The sequence below is a fragment of the Haliotis cracherodii genome, unplaced genomic scaffold (genome assembly GCF_022045235.1).
Source record: "Haliotis cracherodii isolate W230 unplaced genomic scaffold, xgHalCrac1.p SCAF_18, whole genome shotgun sequence".
In the NCBI taxonomy this organism is placed as follows: domain Eukaryota; kingdom Metazoa; phylum Mollusca; class Gastropoda; order Lepetellida; family Haliotidae; genus Haliotis; species Haliotis cracherodii.
In genome coordinates, this window is record NW_027266273.1 from 1,214,290 (window position 1) to 1,239,472 (window position 25,183).

General features: G+C 38.2%; 1 protein-coding gene across 1 annotated transcript in view; it reads right to left on the minus strand.

Annotated features, from left to right (window-relative positions):
* Nucleotides 1–24,205, minus strand: part of LOC139465654 (pleckstrin homology domain-containing family A member 8-like) — a 38,539-nt gene extending 14,334 nt beyond the window's left edge. Inside the window, exons 1-9 of the mRNA XM_071247388.1 lie at nucleotides 24,157–24,205; nucleotides 18,387–18,503; nucleotides 17,941–18,096; nucleotides 17,706–17,830; nucleotides 12,694–12,846; nucleotides 12,143–12,180; nucleotides 11,079–11,450; nucleotides 8,276–8,361; nucleotides 6,654–6,712 (exon numbers count right to left, since the gene is read on the minus strand). Coding sequence (XP_071103489.1) covers nucleotides 6,654–6,712; nucleotides 8,276–8,361; nucleotides 11,079–11,450; nucleotides 12,143–12,180; nucleotides 12,694–12,846; nucleotides 17,706–17,830; nucleotides 17,941–18,096; nucleotides 18,387–18,503; nucleotides 24,157–24,196 — 1,146 coding nt within the window. The 5' untranslated portion in view covers nucleotides 24,197–24,205. The remainder of the gene's footprint in view (nucleotides 1–6,653; nucleotides 6,713–8,275; nucleotides 8,362–11,078; nucleotides 11,451–12,142; nucleotides 12,181–12,693; nucleotides 12,847–17,705; nucleotides 17,831–17,940; nucleotides 18,097–18,386; nucleotides 18,504–24,156) is intronic.
* Between the last annotated feature and the right edge of the window lie 978 nt (nucleotides 24,206–25,183).

The window sequence follows — 25,183 nt, forward strand, 5'->3', positions numbered from 1 at the left end:
TTTCAGGTATTATACATAGTCCCTGATTTAACATGTGACTTAGAGACATATTCCCTGAAACTATTTCCTACATGGTTGTATGAATGATTCTTTATAGTTAAGTATCAAGTATCAATATAACACTGTTAAAGCGTTTGTTAAAAAGAAAAAGTTTGTAATAATAACACATACATGTGTTTAATTGAACAATTAGTCAACACTGTAATCAACACAATGTTAGTAAAGGTGTGACTGTCTCCTTACGACTAAATAAGGGAATTCCAATTGTTGTAACAACACAACAAACTGTGACATCAAGGACATGTTAGTTGCATGGTTATGAGATAACATCACTAGTGATGTTAAAGTCCAGAAAAAACTGTAGTCATGACAGCACCATCAAGTGTTCCCCCTTTGCTGCACTTTTAGTAGCTGATGGGTAAAATTGGTTTGACATCAGGTCTGCCCCAAAAAGTTATCACTCAGTTTCAGAGTTGATGACGTAGAAGCCTTCATATTCATGTGAAAGTAAGCACACAATGCACAGATGCAGCAAGCTGAACAAATCGTTAAGTGCCGAAAACGTGTTTTATGAGCAGTGCAATTTGGTGACCATGTCACAATGCCACTTCCCCAAGGTGCTGTTCTGATACCAGAATCACAATAGGAGCTGTGAGGGAATGCAGTGATAATAGTTTAAACACTATTGCTGTGAAAGGTGGAACACAGAATGGGAAGTACTCCTGTAGCCACTTTGATGTCATTTTCCCGAAGCAAGAGAGTTAACTGACTTTAAAAGTCCAGTTTCTACCCTTGCCGAACTAGGCTGGAATTCCTGGGCTTGATCATAGCGCCACCTGTGGTTCACAAGACCAAATAGCGTCCATTCCAATTTGGAATGAACGTTGGAATGCTTTGGAAAGATCGCTCATTCCAAACTTTCCAAAGCTTAGAAGGATCGATCTTTCCAGAAAATCAAAAATTGGAATAGCAACATTTCCAACACAGGAAATGTTTGGAATGACTTTGAATTGTTTGGAAATATGGTTAGAAGGAACAAGTTAAAATATGTTTTATCAGTAATTTGAACAATAAAAAGACTATGAATTATTCATTGAGTTTAAACTATATATAATAAATAATAAATTTATCTCAAACATTCACTACTTGTCTGTCTAGCGAGGGGCTTTTACAGTCGCATTCTCCCTAAGGTGAGAGAGAGACCCGCACTTGACTCGAAAAGACACTTACTTATTTACTTATATTGGAGATTTAACGTGCGCTTTCCGACTGCAAGCGTATGTTGCGCACGGGCCCGGCCAGGCCATTTAATGTGTTTCCAAAAAGGGGAAAGTGAGTTTGTGCAACCCAGGAGGGGGGGCTTTAGGGGTTGCTTATGTAGTAATTTTGAAATTTTGAGATTTGGAAAGAATGCCAAGAGTGGGTGGGGGACGAACTAAGGGAGCTGTGTGTGTTGGGTGGTTGTAAGATAAGGTAGTTTTGGTTTTATTATTTTATTTGGGGTTTAAATGCGACTAATTAGTCCTGTTTTAATTAGGTATAAACCTAAGGCTTTGAATTTTTCTCATTTATTTTGTGGATTTAGGATTGATTCTAGTGTAAGTCCGGTTTTAAGATATAGGGTGGTCTGTAGTGTTGTTCGGTGTCTTTGGTAGTGTGTGCAGTGAATGAGTACGTGTTCTGGTGTTTCTTGTTGTTTGCAATGTGGGCAGTTTCCTGTTGTGTGTAGATTAGCTATTTTACGGTGATTATTTAGTCTGGTGTGGCCTGTTTGTAGTTTAGTAATTATTCTGTCGAATTTTTTGGATGGGTGTAGTATTTTTGGTTTATTTAGGTTTTTTTTGAGTACTTTCCTGATTTGGCTATTTAAGTTTTGGCATGTATTTTGCCATTTTTTGTTGATTTTTTGTTTAGTGAGACTTTTGATTTCTGATTTTGAGCTGGGTAAGTTTAAGCTTATTTCTGGGAGTTTAAGGGATAATTTTGCTGCTTTATCTGCCTTTTCATTTCCAAAGATTCCTACGTTGGCAGGGGTCCAAATGAACTCTATTTGTTTACCTGCCCTAGTTAAGTTGTTTGAGCTATTGAGTATTTGATTTATTAGTTTGGGGTGGTTTTTAGTGTTTTTATTTTTGAGGGCTTGTAGTCCACTGAGGGAGTCGGTTAGGATGAGTATTTTTTGTTGTTTTTTAGATTGCTGATTGTGTAGTGCTGAGACAACTAATAGGTCTCAAGATTAAGTATTCCGCTGGATGGCAGCTGCCATTTAATTACAAAACAGACAGTCGTCTAGACGGCTCACATGTAAGTGCGCCGACATGTGCCTAAGATCATAAAATGGACAATCTTTGGTAACATCTAATTTATTGTTCTCACGCCAGAGCTGTGAATAATTCTGTTCATTGAACAATTGGAATTCAGGGAGCTATCAATAATTGTTTTACTTAACATAAGATAAGATAAGTTGTTTACAACATAATATTATGATGTCAGGACGTACTACAGTCAAAACCATATATTTTAAAATCAATTTAATGACAGACTATGATTTCCAAGTCCCGATTAGCAAATCAATGAGGTATCAGTTTCATAACTATTCTCCAGTTAAAGTTCTATCCTCTTATAAAAAAATCTGTGAGAGTGATCATCATCAACGAAACTCATTCTCATCAAAGAATACAGAACAAATGAAGAATCGGATGCATACATTTATTGCCATGCTTCATTCATCACGAAGTAGATTTACATACATTTGTGCATAGCACTTAAACTGTGATAATGAATTTTACCATTGTTCATATTATATTATAAATATTAACCATAATATGGATTTCCGAATATATAAACGACTCCAACGTTGATATTTCAGACAAAAACAGAGTCAGCTGTCTTTTAACGTTCAGGGGAAAAGGGTTTGCTTTCACAATTGAACATTTGTTTTCACCAAAGGACAATCAAATCAAGCCAAAAACACGAAAAATACACATATATGGTTAGCGACCGTCATTATACAGCGAGGGGGGAATTCGTCTGCTCTAACTGCCTTCACAAACACATTCCAGCCCTTAATTACCGAGGCAGCTGTGACGTAGCAGCATTACATTCGCTGCGTTTGCAGCATATAAGATGTGTAATCTGTGGAGTGACTAAAGTAATATTACGGCTGAAACTTGCATGGTTGTTTTAATAGAAAACTTACGGTTTAAAAACACAATTGTTCTGATATAATGTTTTTTAGAGAAGATTTTTTATACATATAAAACTGGTCGAAAATACAGCTGAACAATAGAAAAATAAAAATAGGAGTTGTGAATAGTGACAAAGTTAAATTACATAACCGTGTCAATAATTATTGATTGATTCCTTCAAACAACTGTCAAACCATTTATTGCCATGTACGTACATGTACACAGGAAGTCGGCACTGTCGGAGGCTCCAGGTAAATAAACATCGTGGTTTTATGATGGGAGATCAGACCAACCGTGAACCAGGGGCATGCGATGTAATTACACCTAAAGGTGGTAGAACCAGGGTATTGTCTCTTGGACTGGCTAATAGACCGTACGTATAATTGGTAAATATATTCGTTTTGACACCCGTGTTTCATGCGTATCCCGGCTCATAAGCAGAATACAGACAAATGAGGCCCCGTAATCAGCGGAGCGTGAACAACATGGAAGCCGCCTTTCGGCGGTACTGAACAGTAAAGCTGCGATCTCGGAACTGAATCCAATTGCAAGCGGAGACAAGATTACTTCCCTTACCCAAACATGATCGTTGCTCAGAAATGTTCAAATCTATCTTCCGTAAATCATGAAATCAATGCGAGCATGACATTTATGCGAAAAATGCGATCGTCAGTCCCTCTGATTATTTTAATATGTTTCATTTCATCATGATAAAAAAGTTAGTCACTTATAAGGTTACCACGTTGAAAATGGAAACGATCGTTAACAAAAACAACAAAATGTATTCTCTCATCACTCAGCCTAACAGTGATATAACTGCAAATTAAACAATCAAGTACGCTAAAGTATTACACATGGTGGGTGGAGGACCAGGGGCACTTTGAGTTTGACAGGTGTCATCAACTGGTCAAGTAACATCACGGTTTGTATATTCACGTTGATTGGACAGTCTAGACTGGCGCCAACTAATCATGACGGCGTCTTCAGAACAGAACAGAACTTTATTTCTCCCAGGTTTAGGCTTACGTGGAAAACAGAAACTTTTGTTTAAGTGATAGCACATTTGTAATTCAATCTAACATACTTTCCTTGATTGATTATATGGCTGCGGTCGTAGATCCGGATGTATCTAAATATGCTCAGTTTATACACAGGGTTTATTGTTATACTATTAGGATTAATAGATACAACTGAGTAGTTATACCCTTGATCATAAAGTTAGTCACTACTTTCACATTTTGATTTGTATGATTTGTGTTGTGATTAAATTGACAAAATAAGAAATCATTCCGTGTATATGTGTATTATATATTGTACCCCAATACGTAATTAAATTGTGTATAAATAAGGACACTAGGTTAATTACTGTAATTGATTATTTGATAAACATATTCACATTTAGTTGCGTGATATGTCACAGTGGTAAAGCTAATTCATAACAACTAATTGTCCCATTTATTTGGCTTCTATCTTTTATATGAAACAAATGCTATAACATGGGGTGATAAACTTCATTGGCAATAGACGTAGCATATAATTGTCCGCATGAACAGTCTACTCTGTTCCAGATATGTTTTTTCATTTTGTTGGCATTTAAATCGTTGCATTCCTGGCTCAATGATTCATTTGATGAAATCTTGTTCCCTGTTTTGAATTACCGTCAGATAGTTCCAGAACAATTATAATATTTCCAGCCCTATGTGTTGTGCATAATTCCGAGATAATTCGAAGTTCATATTCTTGTACGAACACTTATCAAAATTAATTTATACCTAGTACTATTATGTACATATGTATATTAGTTCAAATTATAATAATTAGGCCCTCTATATTCTCGAAATGGTCTTTGTTCTACGACAACCGTAAGTCGGTATGGGAAAACAAAATATTTGTTTAATTGTTCAAAGTTCATAGTCAATGTCATATGATTATAGACAAGGAAGATAAGAAATTAAATATAAAGAGTAGCCACAGAAATTCTTTTAGTTAAATTTGCTCATGATTTGGTCTTTTCGTGGTACATAGTGCCAAAATACTCTTAATTATTTACTTTCATGTCATTACTAACCTCACATAAGGTCAAAAGTTGTACAAAGTTTAACATATATGATTATGACATGTTGTATCCAAACATTTCCAAACAAATCCAAACAAATCCAAGCTTGGAAATATGACCTTGCCAAAAATTGGAATGGTCACATTTCCAATTGGAATGGTGGTATTTCCAAGTTTAGGATTTTTTGGAATGGATGATATTTTGTCCAGTGGTTATTACGAGTAATGTCCCTTCTATGCCTCTCCTATGGACCAATCAGATTCCACCTTTCGTATCACTTGCATTTGCTTCAAACAAAATGGCGGCACCCAGTCAAGACGATCTGATCGATAATCAAGATCTATATTGTGATCAAACGGGTCTTACATCGTGAAGTGCATCAAATCATGTGAGCACCTTGACTAAAAACATGAAAAGATTTGGAAAATATCTGTTGACAATGAGTTGCTGGTGCACATGCTTTGTAAAACCTGCAATTGACCGAAATCTGCATGACAGTTTACAAACCGGATTTCAATTTCATTGCGCGATTTTGATTTGACTTTGCATAGACTCGTTAGTCCAGCCAAAATGTAACTCCATAATACCAGCCAAATTCGGCAAAGGTGGAAACTGGACTTTTATAGTCAGTTAACTCCCTTGCCTCAGAAAGATGGCTTGATGATTGTGCGACAGTAATGTACATGATGTATGCAATTGAAGATCTTGTTACTGACAGGAACATTACATCTCGCCAGGCTGTGCCATGCGTCAATTGAAACAATAGGTACATAATATGTCTTGTTTTGATAACTTGTGTCTTACTGCAAGAGTTACAATGCTGCATTCAAATTAGTTGGTACTGATGTATGCCAATTATATTTAACATTTGTCAAATAAATCTTTTCTTATTAATAAATTCCTTGACATTATTATGTTGATACTAGAGAGAATCATTTTTCTAACAAAGTTGAATGAAATAGTTTCAGGGAATATATCTAAATAACATGTTGTTAAATCAGGGAATATGTATAATACCTGAAAATGTTAGGGATTATGTATAATCCCTGCATGAATCAGACATTACATATATTCCCTGAAAATGCCAGGGATTATACATATTCCCTGTGTGGATCAGACATTACAAATATTCCCTGAAAATGCCAAGGATTAACCATATTCCTTGATTTGACATAGTCCCTGTAACATATACATAGGCTGTATGTATGTAGTGTGTGGCACCAGTGGTATTTAATGTGTTTGACATTATAATAATAAATATGACAGTATGGGGGCCTGTGCATGTTACAGCATAATTTGCAATCACCAGTGCCTCCTACATGGGCTGCGAATGCCCTGTCCATACAGCAATTAGAAAAGGCTGGCCACCAAGTATGTAGCCCTATGTATCAGTACTAAGAGCTACTCACCCTGATGTTCCCTGCAAAGTCCATCTTCACAGGAGCAAAGGCAGTTCCATTTAATTTATCTGCAAAAAGATACAATGTACCCTACTAGAAGTGTTTCTTAATAATAACACTTGATTATTAATGTAGTTCAATAATTACACTAAGCTAAATAACAAAATATGAAACAAATACATATCCTTATATCATGTATCGTATTCGCTGTATCAAACACCCTGCTTCAATAAGCACATCTGAGCAACTTCCAGACCAATCTGTCAGTACTGGGCAATCTTTATGAGCGCCCCTTACATAGACTGAAACTTTACATGACAGTTTGTATTTTCTTGTGTATATTACACATTTGTTAACAGAAATCAGCTGCACAGAAGAAGTAAACTATATAACTGCGTCACTACTGCGTTACATCACAGCGTGTCAGCTTAATGTGGGAGGAAAGCCCGAAGTGATGCAGGTCTCAGACATTTACCACTTTGGTGAAACTCACGAATACGGGTATGGTGCTAACAAACCTAGAAACATAATCGGGGTGAACTGGGATTCGAACCCACAATCAATCATAGGTTTCTGGCGTGTCCAGGGGACTCAACTCTGCACAGCGAATCGCTGCGCCTTAGAAAACTGGACTACCCATGGCCCCTCTATCTCTAAAAGCATGCTTAATCAATGTTAATTTGTATATATTTCAATAACAACAGAAGGAGAAAACCCTATAAATGTATGGTAATTTATACCGAAAACATTTTATATTCACTGACAAACTAGATTTGTTCACTGCTGCTCAATCTCCATTGATCTAAAAAAAAAAAAATTTAATTTGTCTATGGTTTTACTAGGGCCATCCCACCCCACTCCAATATTCAAGCAGCCACAATAGTTTATTACAAGGAATACATTACGTATTAGTTAGTGGTCTGTAACTTAAGCCACTTTGGGTAGTAAAACTGAGGAAAGATATCTATGAACAGTCCATGCATGAACCGATGAAGATGAAGTAATACAAGAGTGGGTTTTTGGCACAGATTACATATCATACCTGAAGCAGCATGGTAAACATGGCAAACATGGCAAACATGGTAAACATTGTAAACATTGTAAACATGGTAAAGAGTAATCTCTGAGGAAATCAACACATTCACATTTGAATCATATTTCTTGGTGGGGAGGGAAATGTCTCCAAACATAAAGAATAAGGTTTCTTATGGTACATTAACTTACTGAACTGCTCCTGAATGTCATACTCATAGTACTATCATCAATGAATCAAAAACAAAGATAATTACCGTATTCGACGTAATAAGCGCCTAGGGCGCTCTCAAAATTTCGTGGTTTATGCTGGCAGCCTGAAATGTTTATGTACGACAAATATATTTTTCCAGAATTAAATTCCCCATAATTGAGGGTGCATATCACACACGAGTGTGTATTATACGCGAATAAATAAGTCTTGTATACATTGATCAATTGGAAAGGGTGCTAATTGGGATTGTTCACTAGCCAATATATTAGCAAATATTCCCGTGGGCGCTTATTAGAGCGGGGTGCTAATTACGTCGAATACGGTACTTACTACAGCTAACCTCGACATTACCATGATTACTAAGTAGTGCAAATTGCTGACTCACCAAATATAGGCACAATGGATCTGCATGCTCCCAGGAATGGTTCCACAGGAATTCCGTTATTTGGTAAAATTGTTACTTCAGTAAAACTAAAAGTAAAAATAACTTCAAAATGAATACATGCCATAAAAGTGTGATTAGACTGACATAACCATGATAACATTTTGTAACATACTTCACATCTTCATTTATTGATGCCACTGATTCTGGTTTTATTGATCATGTTAATTATGATTTGATGAATAAAAATGACATTTTTCATGTATATTTACATTATCAATATCTCCTGGATTGATCACATGACAGAGGAGCTCCCGTGACAATCAATAACAAGGCAAGAAGTGAGGGCTCACTGACACCCCCAAACCTCGACATCAGCTGAAGAACAATTTTAATATCGGAGATATATCAATACCTTAATGTTTGGGCCGGTTTCTCATAAAAAGCACAATAATATCACATAGTAATGGCATGATTCAAAGATGCACTGGTGATCATGGTGATCAAAATTTTCCAGATACGGTAACTTGACTTAATATTTTGACCCAAGATCGATTGTCATCTTGAAGAATATTCATGTATTTATAAATGTCTTTTGTACTTTTTGACCTTGTAACTTATTACTATATAAGCCTGCCCTTTTAGGTCGGGTGATTGAAATCAAACTTTGCACTGAACCAGTAGTCAAACTGTTTGCCTTTATAATGTTTTACAGAGCGTTTAATATGTCATATTTTTCATGTACCGTATATGACTGTAGATGAGCTGATCTCATAGTCAAGCTGAGGTATTACATTGATCCCTGAAATCTGTATTAAAATGGTATTTTCGGTACATAAGCCATTCCATTTACTCTGCTACACAGGTTTCGCTTTTCCCCATACCATCACAGCATCAACTCACATTATTCCCAGCAACCACGATCAGATTACCACAATTGACACCTTTCTATAGTATTATTTTTCTGGTCCTCAAAATCTGGCATATCTACAGTCAAATATGGTATATAGAAGTCAAAAAGGTTTTCTAAATGTGCTAACAATGAGTGAACAAATTTGTTTTATGCCTCAGCCAGTAGTATTCCTACTACACTACTCAAAAGCAGCTAAGGACCACTCAATTCTTTCATATTACTACAGTTAATGTTATCATGTTATGGCTGATTAACTATAGTCATGCTAGTAATATCAAAGAATCTGATGTTCCTTAACTTCTTTTGAGTAGCATATATTGTACGAATAAACAAGCCTGGACAAGACAACCCGTCATTGATAGCTTGATCATCGATCCATGCAGGCTGCGTACAATGACACAAGGATGTAACGATTCACTGATATCTATTATGTCATAGATACTTAGGTACAGACGAGAAATTGAATCCTCAGCTTGTAAGATCCCAACAAGAGTTTGCCACTAACATGGCTATATCCCCGCCCCTGTTGCAGAATTTATGACATAATTAAATCTAAACAAACCCTAACCTTTTTAACCGAGGTGGAACTTGTCATGGCAATTGTAAAAAAAAGAAGAATTTGGAACCTAAGTCCATCTTGTTGCCATAGAAAAAATAAAAATTTATAAAATCTGTAAATAGCAAAAGGCACAAGTTCAGCATGTACCTGACAGACCTACAAAGTTTCATGAAAAAATATTGCACAGTTTATGAGTTATACTCTAGAAACGAACCCTACCCTCATAGAACCTAAGTCCATCTTGTTGCCATGGAAACGTAAAAAATAAAAATTTCTAAAATTTCTAAATAGCAAAAGGCACCAGTTCAGCATGTACCTGACAGACCTACAAAGTTTGATGAAAAAATATTAAACTGTTTATGAGTTATACTCTGAAAACGAACCCTACCCTCACAGAACCTAAGTCCATCTTGTTGCCATGGAAACGTAAAAAATAAAAATTTCTAAAATTTCTAAATAGCAAAAGGCACCAGTTCAGCATGTACTTGACAGACCTGCAAAGTTTCATGCAAAAATATTGAACAGTTTCTGAGTTATGCTCCGGAAACGAAACGTGACGGATGGATGTTCGGATGGACAGAGCCTGTTTCTATATGCCCCGACAACTTTGTTGGTTGGGGTATAATAAGCTAAAAACAGAACAGGGACTGATGGAGTTACCTTCTGTAACTGGGGAAATACTATAATGCCACCTGTAAGCATGGTGGAACTTGAGGACAAGGTGGTAAAAGTGGACATGCCCATTGCATTTCAGTCTTCAGTGATTTCATAATTACTTACAATTTGTTGTGGTGTATCATCAGTTTGTATCGACATAAGTATCATATCGCAAGATCGCAGGTGATACTCAGCTCTAAATGACACATTATTAGGCATGACATTTGAGTGCCTCTTACTACCCAGAATCCTCATGAGGAGTTTACTTTCTACGTCCCATGAGGATTCTGGGACGTAGAAAATACCCCAGAATATTATTCATGCTTACAACTGATCACTACCATGACTGCTGCTAACACTCATTCAACTGATAACCACAGATAGAGTTAATAACAGATCTAATGACAAAATGATGTTCATAAAGAAGCCAGGATCTTAACATTGAGAAATTATTGTCATGATTGAATTAGCTACGTGCCAATGCTTTAGCCATGTTAACACAAGGCAAATGACAGCTCAGATGAAGATGGGATGGGAATTAGCTATGCTTTAACCATGTTAATACTAGACAATCAGACCCCCCATATGAAGCCTAAAATGGCTATGAGCAGTGTTGAGATGAAAAACATTTAGTTGACGGGCATCAACAATATATATATGACATAAATACTATTTACCTTGGTTTCATTGCTGAGAAAAATGTTGGTATCTTGCTATCAATTGCATCCTTAAAATCCTCCAAGCCATCATGTTCTTCTGAGTTTCTTTTATGGTTCAATGATAACAAAGGCTTTGGTTGGGTATCTGAACTGTCACTCACACCAACAGATTTCTCTGATTGGTTATCACCACCTCCTGACTCCTCCTTCACAGGTTCTACTTCATATATCACATTTGAGTCTGAATTGATTGAGCGTGGTCGAATTGTTCCGTTGGTGAGCTCGGACTCGGAGAAGGAACTTTCTGAACCAGATCTTGGTCTTGTACGAGGTCGCATGGGTGTGACACCATCATAAGAGTTCATTGGAGACAATTTGGGATGCACTGACCTGGGACAGATAAATGATGATTAAGTGATGTACAGCTCTAATGAGGAAGTGAATGTTGTCTAATGTCACAGTCAATGATATTTCAGCTGGGTATGATGACATAATGAGCATTGATCTATGCAATTGGGACGCTATGACATGCATCAACCAAGTCAGCAGGACTGACCACCAGATCCTTTTAGTCGCCTCTTATGACATAGTCACCTTTTACGGCAAGCATGGGTTGAAAAGACCTATTCTAACCTGGATCTTCACAGGTGTTTACAGCATGTACAAGCAAGTTGTGCTAGTACTGCTAGGAACCTGTTCTTGTTCCCCACAGGTACAGCTCTCAGGCCTACCAATAAAACCAGCGGAGAGCAACCAAAACGGAATACATACACACTTACAGTTACAAATTCCAAACAAGACACAATCTTCTTAAAGTGTGCATCGTAATGATCAAAATTCCACAGAATGGTTGCTCTCTGTTGCTTTTCTTATTCTCATGAAGAAAACCCTCGTGCGATCAAGATTAATATTGTTTTGAAACAAAAGATAATACAAGTTATTATTTATCATGCTTATAATTCCATTATAGTGATTATTTCGAAGAAGAGTTTTTAATAGTAGATGACTGATCAAATTAAAATGTCCATGTCATGATTAAGAAAAACTGTCAGTTCATATTTACCACAGCCAAAGACACTCACTTTTCAACAGAGTTGGACCTTGAAACATTCCTTGATCCCTAGAAGTATACATTTTAATTTATTATGAGATCCACAATCATGGCAACATAGTATATCTACCAGTGATAGCTGAGATTCGTCGAAAGGGACTCCCATTATTATTAGTATTATCAATCCTCAGCAACCACAGTGGCCGACTGATACCTGGTATCCGCCTTAGGATTGACAAGGATGCATTCGTGCCAGAGCTGGGTTTAACACTGCCTTAAACATCATTGTACTTTGCAATCATATCAAGGCATGTCAGCACTGTGTTTGTCGGAAATTTACATCCCACAAGCAGTTATGACAGACCGAGGCCATGCGAAGCTGAGATTCGATTCCACTGCCAATGGATCTTGATACAGCAAAGGGAAGCAACTCTCTACAATGAATTGCTGTACCTTAGACCATTTGGACATCCATGCCCCTATCTAAAAATTCAAGATAATAATCATAATAGCAAAGATCCTTATTTCAGCCAAATACCAATTACAAAACAATGTGACATCAGTGATGAAGAATGTCCATACCTTTCTGGTTGTGCGTGTAGGGGAGGGTGGGGAAGGACCCAGCTCTGTCGGCCCAGGAGTAGAGACATGTTTGGCGAGTTGCATGCAGTCTTCCAGTGTCTGGATAAACGTGTCACAGGTGGCCGTCAGTAGAGAAGTTGCTTCGTCAAGTTTCTTGAATGAAAAGGAAATTTAGTCAATTTTAAACATTAATTACATTTGTATACTTATTCTGCATTACTCCTTAATGCATTCACTGCTTACCTTACGCCAAGAAAACAAACAGGAAGACGTGAGAATATAACCCTGGTGTTAACTCCAATGTTGCAATGTTAATAATGTTCACCAACAGTATGTCTATGTTGAATTTTAATAGCAGATGTTGCTTTCTTGGATATTTTCAAGGCGGAGGAGCTTTTGTCAACAGTGGGGTTAACTCTATGTCTAGACGGTAACCGTGACGTAGTACGTTGAGTGCGTAATCGTCTTTGAGAATGGTCCAGTTTTTCCGAAACAGATTCAGTCTCTCGCCTATGGGGGAATCGACAATTGGAATGACTTGGGGTGGGAGTTCCCAGATGTGACTGTCCAACACTTCAGTGTTTACCCCTCTTATCACCTCCCCTGCCTTGGTAGAGACGCATGTCTAGCCTTATAATTGCCTGACCTGCCAGCCTGCTGGGATAGACTATGAGAGACGTGCTCTAGAGCCTTGAGCGCGGTCTCATCCCTAGCTTAAATGGAAACTTTGGTGGGCGTGTCTGCGATCTGTTCATTGAGATGACCAAGGTTTACGCAGCATCCTGCGCTTGAACTCAGAGTCCCAGTTGGAAAGCGCTAAATAACCAAGTCTACTTGTGACGGTAATCTCCGCCAGAGCAGCCTTAAGATGGTTTCTTATGTGGTCAATCTGACGCTGTTGGAAAGGGTTTGGTAAGGGTTATCCCGATAGATACCGATCCACTGCATGCAATGACGACGCTAGTGCTGACAAATCTGGTATCTTGTACCTTAAGGGTGGTTGGCCTTGATGAGCCTGTCATCCTTTGTATGTCCTCATCCAAACTATGAGCTGGGTCTGCGACCTCAAACGCATGGACAGGGAAATCATCCTTCCTAAACTTGGGTGGCTCAAATGACAGAGCAAGTGTGAGCTTGGAGAAGTCCTCGTCCAATGACCTAATCATGTCTGTCAACATCCAATCCACCAGAATCGATGTAGGATGTGACCTCGTGGTGTCCCTTTTATCCACCCCATTACCAGGGAATGGGCGCCTATGACATGAGACGGTCTGCCACCCAATCAGGTACTGGCGCTAAGTCTAGATGCGTATTCCATTCTACAGAGGAATCGCCATCCTCGCCATTTGATAAGTCTGACGGCTTGTGCTCCAGTGCGTAGAGCCTTCTCTATCAGAAGGCTTTGATGACCTGCCTGGTGACAAGGAGTCATGCGCTGATGTCCATGTACGCACTGGTGTACTGGCAATGCATGCGCTTTGGTAACACTTGTGCCATAGTTATAGCTGACGCAGGCATCTGGTACATAGGCGTAGGCGCAGGATACATGTATGCCATAGACTGCTGCCACATGGACTGCATAAAGTTTTGCATCCGATTAGTGTTCTGGAACAGTGCTGAAGCCTGAGCGTACATCTGCTGCACTGGATAAGTTGTTAGAACAGAGCTATGCTAATCATGTGTCGCCTGCGTAACAGGGTACGCTGTAAGCCCTGGGGCTGATGTAATTGTAGAGGTGTTTATGAAACGCAACGCTGGATCATGGCTTGCGCCTGCGCTACCCCCATCTTGAAAAGCATGTGCCGGCGTCGCAGGGATAGTAGTACTGGATGTCCCAGGCGCCTGAAAATTAGGAGCAGGTACAATCTCACAAAAGCTTCCGGTACTGTTGATATCGGCGGATGATGAACGTCTGCAGTCAAAATGGCGGAAGCCATATTACCCACCAAAGATAAGGTGTACTAATGACAGAAGAATGTCACAAAAAAAAGAAGAGGTGCACAACAATTACATTTAAAGTTTGGAGAGCAAATCTGTGTGCATGCCAAACAACGTGGTTGAGGATCCTTGGAATATTATTTTTCACGACAATTAGTACAACGCGCAAGCATAAGTTAAACAAAATAGAGAATTGTTGATGAGACGGAGTTGGAAGATTGCCATAGAATTCAACAATATTCTATCGCCAGATATTTTTTACAAGTTGAAAGTGTATTTCACAAATATTGATACATGCAAACGCTTATGTAACGCTGAAGCTACTAGTATACAAAAAACATAAGAATATATTATACATACGTAGCTGAGAATTGTAAACAATTTGACTACCCTTACAGGCAAACAATTGTGACACAAATTCAAAACAACGAGCACATGGCGGGAAAAAAATCTTTGTACGCCTAAATAATCCACATAAAACTACACAACATAGTGAAAGTAATATGAAGAGAATTCATCACCCATCGGAGATAAATTTTAGAATTATATGCCAAGCTGAAGGTCTAAAATTGTCAAATTTTAAGAGATCCGCTGAGACATGTCCTTGCTTTGGTGCAACAGGCAGTGTTGTGAGGAAGCTGACTTGTCATCAAGGTCACAAAGACAGCGGCAGTGGTCAGTGCAAAAAGCGAGAGTGGGACTTTAAAAAAACTTTTATTTCTTCACCTAAGACTACTGCTGTATGCTGTCATTTTGTTGTAAGGTAAGGTAAGCAGTGAAAGCATAAAGGAGTAATGCAGGATAAGTAAAAATATACAATAATTTGTTTAGTTCCTATTATAGCAGCCCTGCTGGTTAGTTCAATCTTACAGAAAACTAAATACTACCATCTGTGTACATCGATTGCTCACTTAAAAATTATCCGGCACATTTTAATCACTACCAATACTAATTGTATAAAAAGTTTTCCAAACACACTATATTTGGTTGCAACAAAGGCACAGAAAACATGTTCATACTTTCACTCCAACATAATAAACATTCTTCAGGGTAAGTGACCATTTCACACGTCAAATCCACGTGACTGACTATATGACTGAGTGAATGTTGTTTTATGCTGCAGTCTGCAGTAATTCTGCCATATCAACAAGTTCAAGGAGGCATGTAAATTATCAACTTTGGTTCAGGCAAACCAGATAGCACAATGATCAACACATGTTGTCATTGACAAACAATTAGCCTAATCAAACATAGCAACCATCCAAATCTCCTTTTAGTTTGCTCTTAAATCAAACACTGGGTACCGGGGATCTATTTTGACTCAGAAAACCCATGGGGAGATACGACATGACGTTTTGATGTTGCAACATTCAAAGACATGCAGTTGGGTATGTTTATTTCAAGGGAATTTGTTTTATCTTATTTGAGGGGGGCACTGTTAGCATGGTTCATTTAGCTGAAAGAGTGTCACAGCCTCCACTGTTCATAATGAATAGCTTTGACCAAGTAGACAAGGGGAGACTACTCCCCAAGACGAAGGTAGTCCAGGGGAGATAACTCACCTGGGAATACACATGCTGTGTGTTCAGCTTGTTTAACAGAGTGGACACTGGGAGATAGCTTACCTGAGTGTCTGCCTGGTCAGTATTTACGGCTTGTTTGACAGTGGCCATGAAGAGATAGCTTACCCGAGTGTCTGCCTGGTCAGTATTTACGGCTTGTTTGACAGTGGACATGAGGAGATAGCTTATCTGTGTGTCTGCCTGGTCAGTATTTACGGCTTGTTTGGCAGAGGACATGAGGAGATAGCTTACCTGAGTGTCTGCCTGGTCAGTATTTACAGCTTGTTTGACAGTGGACATGAGGAGATAGCTTACCCGGGTGTCTGCCTGGTCAGTATTTACGGCTTGTTTGACAGTGGACATGAGGAGATAGCTTACCCGGGTGTCTGCCTGGTCAGTATTTACGGCTTGTTTGACAGTGGACATGAGGAGATAGCTTACCTGTGTGTGTGCCTGGTCAGTATTTACGGCTTGTTTGACAGAGGACATGAGGAGATAGCTTACCCGAGTGTCTGCCTGGTCAGTATTTACGGCTTGTTTGACAGTGGACATGAGGAGATAGCTTATCTGTGTGTCTGCCTGGTCAGTATTTACGGCTTGTTTGGCAGAGGACATGAGGAGATAGCTTACCTGAGTGTCTGCCTGGTCAGTATTTACGGCTTGTTTGACAGTGGCCATGAAGAGATAGCTTACCCGAGTGTCTGCCTGGTCAGTATTTACGGCTTGTTTGACAGTGGACATGAGGAGATAGCTTATCTGTGTGTCTGCCTGGTCAGTATTTACGGCTTGTTTGGCAGAGGACATGAGGAGATAGCTTACCTGAGTGTCTGCCTGGTCAGTATTTACAGCTTGTTTGACAGTGGACATGAGGAGATAGCTTACCCAGGTGTCTGCCTGGTCAGTATTTACGGCTTGTTTGACAGTGGACATGAGGAGATAGCTTACCCGGGTGTCTGCCTGGTCAGTATTTACGGCTTGTTTGACAGTGGACATGAGGAGATAGCTTACCTGTGTGTGTGCCTGGTCAGTATTTACGGCTTGTTTGACAGAGGACATGAGGAGATAGCTTACCCGAGTGTCTGCCTGGTCAGTATTTACGGCTTGTTTGACAGTGGACATGAGGAGATAGCTTATCTGTGTGTCTGCCTGGTCAGTATTTACGGCTTGTTTGGCAGAGGACATGAGGAGATAGCTTACCTGAGTGTCTGCCTGGTCAGTATTTACAGCTTGTTTGACAGTGGACATGAGGAGATAGCTTACCCGGGTGTCTGCCTGGTCAGTATTTACGGCTTGTTTGACAGTGGACATGAGGAGATAGCTTACCTGTGTGTCTGCCTGGTCAGTATTTACGGCTTGTTTGACAGAGGACATGAGGAGATAGCTTACCCGAGTGTCTGCCTGGTCAGTATTTACAGCTTGTTTGACAGTGGACATGAGGAGATAGCTTACCTGTGTGTGTGCCTGGTCAGTATTTATGGCTTGTTTGACAGAGGACATGAGGAGATAGCTTACCTGAGTGTCTGCCTGGTCAGTATTTACGGCTTGTTTGACAGAGTGGACCTGCTGCATAAGGAGGTCACAATACAGTCGCAATTCCGACTTTTTGGAGCGAAGGCTGCCTGGGGATACTTCATCAGCTTGAACATGAAGCAAAATATCAACATACGTACATGGTGGCTATACAGCATTAAGGACAGAAATGAAATCCAGTACCATAGCTACATCTGATACATAACGTTACAGTTACCTGAATCTGCAGCTCGTCCACTGTTGTTGAGCATGGCCTTGGCGCTGCCCAGAGCAACAAGCCATTCCTGTCTCTCCTTGGTTGTAGCAGCCTTTACATAATAGTGTTGTTCTCCATGAATAATTAAGTCCAGTCGGGCAGCATCAGTTGGATGGACTGAAAACATTTATTTCCATCTTAGTGCTAAGGCTGTTGTCAAGAATGATGCAATGATGAAAAATGAAAGTTTGTGTCCCTTCTTAAGGCCAGTACATATTTAGACAAAATAATTATGAATTGATAACAGGCACTTGCAATCTGTTCCACATTAAAGGCATCCAACCATGCCTCCACATGCTACACTGGCCAACAGGTAAACAAAAATTTCAAAACAATTAAGTCAATTTAGCTGTTTGTTAACTTGGAAAAATTCAACCAAAGATGGCTGTTTTTGAAAGTCGACTCACCAACTATGTCACATACAGTCATCTTGATTGAACCTTTACAGCCATTGTTGACATCCTCTTGTGATTTGTAGTAGGAGAGGACTCCATTGTCTAGGACAAACCATCGCGGTTGCCAACCTGAAACACACAGCAGTTGTCAGCACAAGACTTCAACAAATTCAATGAGTTTTCTTCATCAGGGGTTGTTGTAATGCTCATGTAATTAATTGAATAATTTAAGATTATGGGGGTGCCCTGATACACATTCTATATGAACAGCCATTGAACACAAAACAAGTTGTATTCATGTAATCATTTTGTGATTTCAAACTTACTTCCCTGGGTAACAGTAACATCAACACGATCCTTACCACAACTCGTACTATGTACACAATGTTATCATGGTTATAGTCACAATATGGCTGAACTACTGCCAATGTGAATTTTAAGTTGTAACTCACTACTGTATTAACTTGTGTCACACTCTTCATTGTATACATGCTGTATATCAAGGAACCTCAACATGCATCCATCATGTTCATGTTGCCATAGTTACCAAGGATACAGCTGTGACCAGACATGTATAAATAATGACTTAAACATATTCACTGAATATTGACTGCAGGGATAGAGATTTGCACAAGCCCACCACCTAGAGTCAGTTTTTCCAACAATATGTTTATCACTGTCTAATATTATAAGAATCCTCAGGGATAGCAGAATTTCAGAGGTCTATGATGATGATGATATCACTATTTAGGCTAATAAATATTTAACATGTCTATAGTTACTGAACTTCTACTACAAAAAATTGAACTAACATATATATTATCAATTATCCTGATTAATTTAGGTTATCAATAACCATGATAACACTAGGCAATGGATGTAATAAAAACTATCAATAAATAAAACTTATCAACACATTGTTTATGAGATATAACAATGACTTCATATACATAATATAATCAAGATAAATCAAAAACTAATCAGGTTTGCAGCCATCCATGTTTTAAACAAGGTGGAATGATCTGATATTATTGCAGTAAGTTTTTGTTTTTTTCAAAACATAGACTGAAAGGTAGGAAATTACTTGTTTTCAAGTGTGACACATGGGCCTTATACGATAAAATGGATACACCTACTAACTAATAATGCATCCTCTTGTGTAATAGAAAACGGTCATATGTCTTCTTTCTTTATTAATGAAAGAGGTTGCAGACAAGGAGATCCAATATCACCATATCTTTTTTTTTTTGCTGTGGAAATCTTAGGCTGTATGATAAGAGACAATAAAAACATTATAGGAATTGTATTGAATGAGAAAGAGTACAAATTAGGTCAGTATGCAGACGACACACAATTATTCTTAAAAGGAGAGGCTGACTGCCTGTATGCAGCAATAAATATACTTGATTGTTTCTTTAAAATGTCTGGACTTAAAATAAATATTGATAAAACAAAAGCCATATGGATCGAGACGCAAGCAAGGAGCTCAACAAATATTTGCGAAGACTTAAAGTTAGACTGGCATATAGGCAATTTTGAAGTGTTAGGAATTATTCTCAACCCCCATTTGCAAGATCTATGGGTTATCAATACCCGAAAAAGACTTGAAACAATAAATAGGCTATTGGCAAACTGGAGAAGAAGAAACTTGACTCTTATAGGTAAAATTACTGTTATCAAGTCATTGGCTCTCTCAACTCTTGTCCATATTTTTATGGCACTGCCAAACCCCCAAGAAGATTTTATTACAAACTTAAACAAAATTTTGTTTAGTTTTTTATGGAATAATAAACCAGATAAAATTAAAAGGCAAAATCTGAAAAAAATTTATGCTGATGGTGGGCTTAGAATGGTGGACATTAAAATATTTATAGAATCACTAAAATTATCTACATTAAGAAAGTATTTAAAAAAGAGTACATGTGATAATCCCTCAGTTTTTTCTTTCACTGATATGATAAATTTAGGAGTCAATGCTGATAAATATTTATGTGTGAAAAACCCTTTTTGGAGAGATGTTTTAAATGTTTGGGGAAATTACGGCAGAAAATTTACAACAAATTCAGAAAGGATCTCCGAAATTCTATCACAGCCCCTATGGCTAAATCACCAATTTAAACATGAAAACTACATAATTAAAAATTGGTTTAAAAAGGGTATAATGACAATTAAGGACTTATGTAATGAGAATGGACTTTTGCCATTTGAAATATTAAAAGTACGTTTTGATATACAGGGTACAATATTAGATTATAATAAGGTTAAACTTAGTATACCTAAAGAATGGAGAGACACTGTCAATCATATTATCAAAATACCAATATATGACTTAAATCTTAGTCCACAATTGAGGGATATATTTATACCCGTTCAAGGATCTAGGTACTTTTATGATAGACTACTTACAAAAACAAAACCACCCTTAGTAAATGGAAAATGGCAATCTCTTTTTGATAATGATATTCAATGGAAAGAAGTTTATTCAAATTTCAGAAAATGTACTAAAGATACTAAATTGATTGACTTTCAGTTTAAGTTTATCCATAGAATAATTTACACCAAAAAGGAATTATTAAAAATGAAACTAGTTGATAATGACATTTGCTCCTTTTGTGACTTAAAAGGCGAAAACCTTATACATGTATATTGGGAATGTGAATATGTTAAACACTTTTGGAGCAAACTGGAAACTTTTTTAAACCTTGACACAAATACTAGGATCTCACTTACCAGATACTCAGTTATTTTTGGATTCGACAAAAATAAACTTTTACTTAATCATATAATAATATCCAGTAAAAGATATATATATATCAAGTATTAAGGGTGAGAAACTAATTTTTGATAATTTTAGGTAAATACTAAAAGAGTCAGCGATGATTGAAAAATTCATTGCCACAAAAAAAATGGTCTATTACAATTTGAACGAAAATGGGGAAAAATTCTACACAAATTAATATAATCATCATGCCCTGTACAATAAGGCTATAGATCAGTTACGCCTCAAATAGCAATACCATCATAATTGTTTTAGTTATATCTGACTATCGATACAACTTTTCATGATCTTCTTGAGGCATATCATGTGTGTGTGCATGTGTGTGCATGTGCGTGTGTGTGTGCATGTGTGTGTGTGTGTGTGTGTGTGTGTGTGTGTGTGTGTGTGTGTGTGTGTGTGTGTGTGTGTGTGTGTGTTTCAATTGTGCATGCTATATTCATATCACAAGAAATGTACATCCATGTAACGTATTTTCACTACAATTGACTAAACCTACTGTGTAACCTCTGAACCTGATGTACAACCCTTTGAAAGGAATAAAAAATGTCAAAAAAACAAAAAACAATTTTGGTTAGCAATAGATTTATGTCACTGGACAACTTGGAACTACAAGTAAAATGTTTGAACATGTACATGATGTAAACACAGTGAACATGATTTACCTTGCACACACATCACGATATGCAGGTAGTCGTTTTTATAAGTTTCTTTTGTACACCAAGAGGCTAATCACTTACTAACTGAATCAAACTTACAATGTCAGGATTTACCTTGACTATCAAAAAGGTCAGGTAGAGATTTGAAATGGTGATGTGTACAGTATGTTTTGATAATTACTTTTTGAGCCTGGAATGAATCAGTGATCCTGTAGACAGTGTTAACGATTGATGGATGAAATGACAGACACCCATTATTGCTCTTGATGTGCTGTAGGTACACTGAATATTATTCTTTTTTTTGGTGTCCAATCTTAACATTTGTGAGTACTGGATGCACATTTGTGTGTCGCAAAAAACCCTGAATGAATTTTCTTTAGAAATGCAGGAACTAGTAATGTGCACAATATGAATAACTGTCAACAGTTACCGCTAAACAAAGATCTGAGGACATCCCATTAGGGGTCACGTCAGAACGACCTTTCATCCGACCAATCAGAGCGTCGCTTACCAGATCCTGAAAGTGACAGTCGGAATGTGATTTGTCATCATCCCGCTTTGAAAACTTTAAAACAGGGTATTCCGAACAAAGTTACGGGCATAACGACTGAATCTATACAATCTAGACCATATATTAGCCATTCGAGAATGTTCTTTTGTTTAGGTTTCAATTTTTTAAGCGAGAATTTGTCAAAATATGTTTCGAAGCGTAGTCGCCAATTTGTAATTAGTGCCGTAAAGCACGAGAAAGCTGCCTTCTGATTGGCTAATGTCAACTTTTTGTCTGTTATTCCATTGGTCGGTCAGAGTTTTCAAAAGGTCGCTCTGACGTGACCCGTAATGGGGTGTCCTCAGATCTTTGTTTAATGGCAGTGAGAACTAACATCTGATTTTAATGAGCTTTGCAAAATAGCAGCATGTTCCATGTGAAAACCGACTGTACCTAAACCACTGTAAAATTTGTCTCTATCTAACATTTCTGATATTAGTTTGAGTATATATATGGCCTATTACAAGCTCTTCTTACAATACTTAAAAAAATAGCAGGAGAAAGGAATCTGCATATATGTGTTGAACAATATTAAAAGTAACATAAGAAGTGAGAATGGAACTAACATGACACACTCTCATCACAGCCTGACATTTGTCAGCTTCCTATATGATGTATTGGCAGTATTTGATAGTTTTGCTGCTAATTACGGTGATTACCTAGAAGTCAGTCAGCAAATGTTGCATCTGGGCAGGCAAGGAAATGAAACGTTTTCAAAAGAAATTCAGTAACCAGTAACATCGTTATTACTGTGGAAAAAACTATTAACATCAACACCAGCCTCATGATCACCTGACACCTAACATGTGTATCGTGGATATGATCGCATATACAAATCAAGTTTATCAGTTTACTTACACAGGGAGGGAGTAGTGCACTTTACCGGGCGCACTTTTTCAGATCCAATTAGCGCTGTGGGGGCTCGAACGCGCTTCGCCGGCTCACCGGTTCTGCTAATTAATGCGTTAATTAGCCGACGCTCTACCACTGGACCACAGGCGCTATCACATGTAATCAGTGCTCGTTCAACGGGTCATTAGAATCCCCATTGACATGCTCGCGTAATCAGTAAACAATGAATTGCGCATGCGTATGACGTCACGGTCCGCGCTCCCATTCATGTTTTCTTGAAATCACACCCGCAATTGTTTTTGTCAGCATGACCGACCAATGGGATTAAAAGGATTAACGCTTGTAAAGGTAAGAATTTATGGCTCACCCTTGCCCAAAGCAGGCTAACCCTAATGACCGAAAACGGGTGTTGGATCGTAAAGACGTGTAAGTTTCCCTAAGACCGATAAACGGGTGTTGGATCGTAAAGACGTGTAAGTTTCCCTAAGACCGAAAAGGGGTGTTTGATTGTAAAGATGTGTAAGTTTCCCTAAGACCGAAAACGGGTGTTGGATCGTGAAGCGAGAGTCACCAGAGCGTGAGGCACGGTAACGGTATAACGAGACAGCAGTGGCACTATAGCGCGGTAATTGAGCGGATGGTAGAGCTCGGGCTGCGCCCGGTAAACTGCATTGTTGCCCACAGGGAATATGCAAATGACTCTATTGTCGCGACAGACTAAAGTATATCATGATCCATATTGAACAATCCGATCACACAAAACCGGCGTAAAAAGTAAAATCTAAATTGAGGATTTGACAGTCACACAGGGAGTATTGTGTTCAAATATGTTGGCGTTTCGTTGAAGAAACAAAAAGGAAAAACTGGTTGTTCACGACAGAAATGTGAACGATTCCGAAAAAAGCAAAAGTTTTCACAATGAGCCACTATGTCTCATTCTCTTACCCGATAAATAATTTGTCCACTTCCATAACACGCCTTCCATATTTGTTGTCAAACGTCAACATGTAAAGCTAATCAAAATGTTCAGTTTCGTATCATGCAAATACAACACTAAATATATGGATTTAGGTGGATGAAATTCTAAATTGGCAAAATATAGAATTGGCAAGATGGGTTTTATAACTTAAGAGATTTTATGCGATTTTTATAACATTTGATGTACCTAGCAGACTAGTACCATGTCCTAGTTGCGCTGCGCAAGCTAATATGAGAGGGAGCGGGTCAAAACGGCCCTAAGTCAGAACGGCCTCAAAAGGTAAGCTAAAAAAGGCCAAAGCTCAAAACGGCAACAACCCATAGTCAGAACGGCAACAAAAAAAAACAGTCCTAATGGACACAATAAATAGTCTTAACGGCCACACAGAACAATTTTGTTGTGGCCGTAAGGATTTTTTTGGGGCCGTTTTGACAATGGGCCTGTGGCCATTTTAACCTTTTTTGTGTTATCCAAAGAAGTTGTTATCCATAAAAATTGTGTCTATCTTGTCATCCGCCAACTTCTAAGTAATGCCTATCAAACAAGTTTTCTTTGTAGCCGTTTTGACTTTCGAGTTTTGAGGCCGTTCTGACATAAGGCCGTTTTCACTACAATCAAATGAGAGACGGGGCCCAGCTTCTCCATACTCCTTCCCAGCGCGTGACAACTCCGCGAATAGCCTATAGCTGCGAGGAGCTTTAGCTGAATTTGCTCTGTTAATAAGTATTCTCTGGTAACGTTTTAACCAACAGTAATGCGTTCGACCCCCACATATGGACATATTGTTTTACGTGACTTGGTTCTAACTTTTCAACTTGTCATTGTTCGACTACGATAAAACCGTCACTTCTGAGTACATAGACATATTGTTCCTGTTAAAATGATAACAGATTACGACTGGAATGGACGATGAACTTTTAATGTGTTTATCCTTGACAGCATACCGATGGCAATCTGTGCCTGCAAAAGAAGAAAGAAAACACACAGAAAACA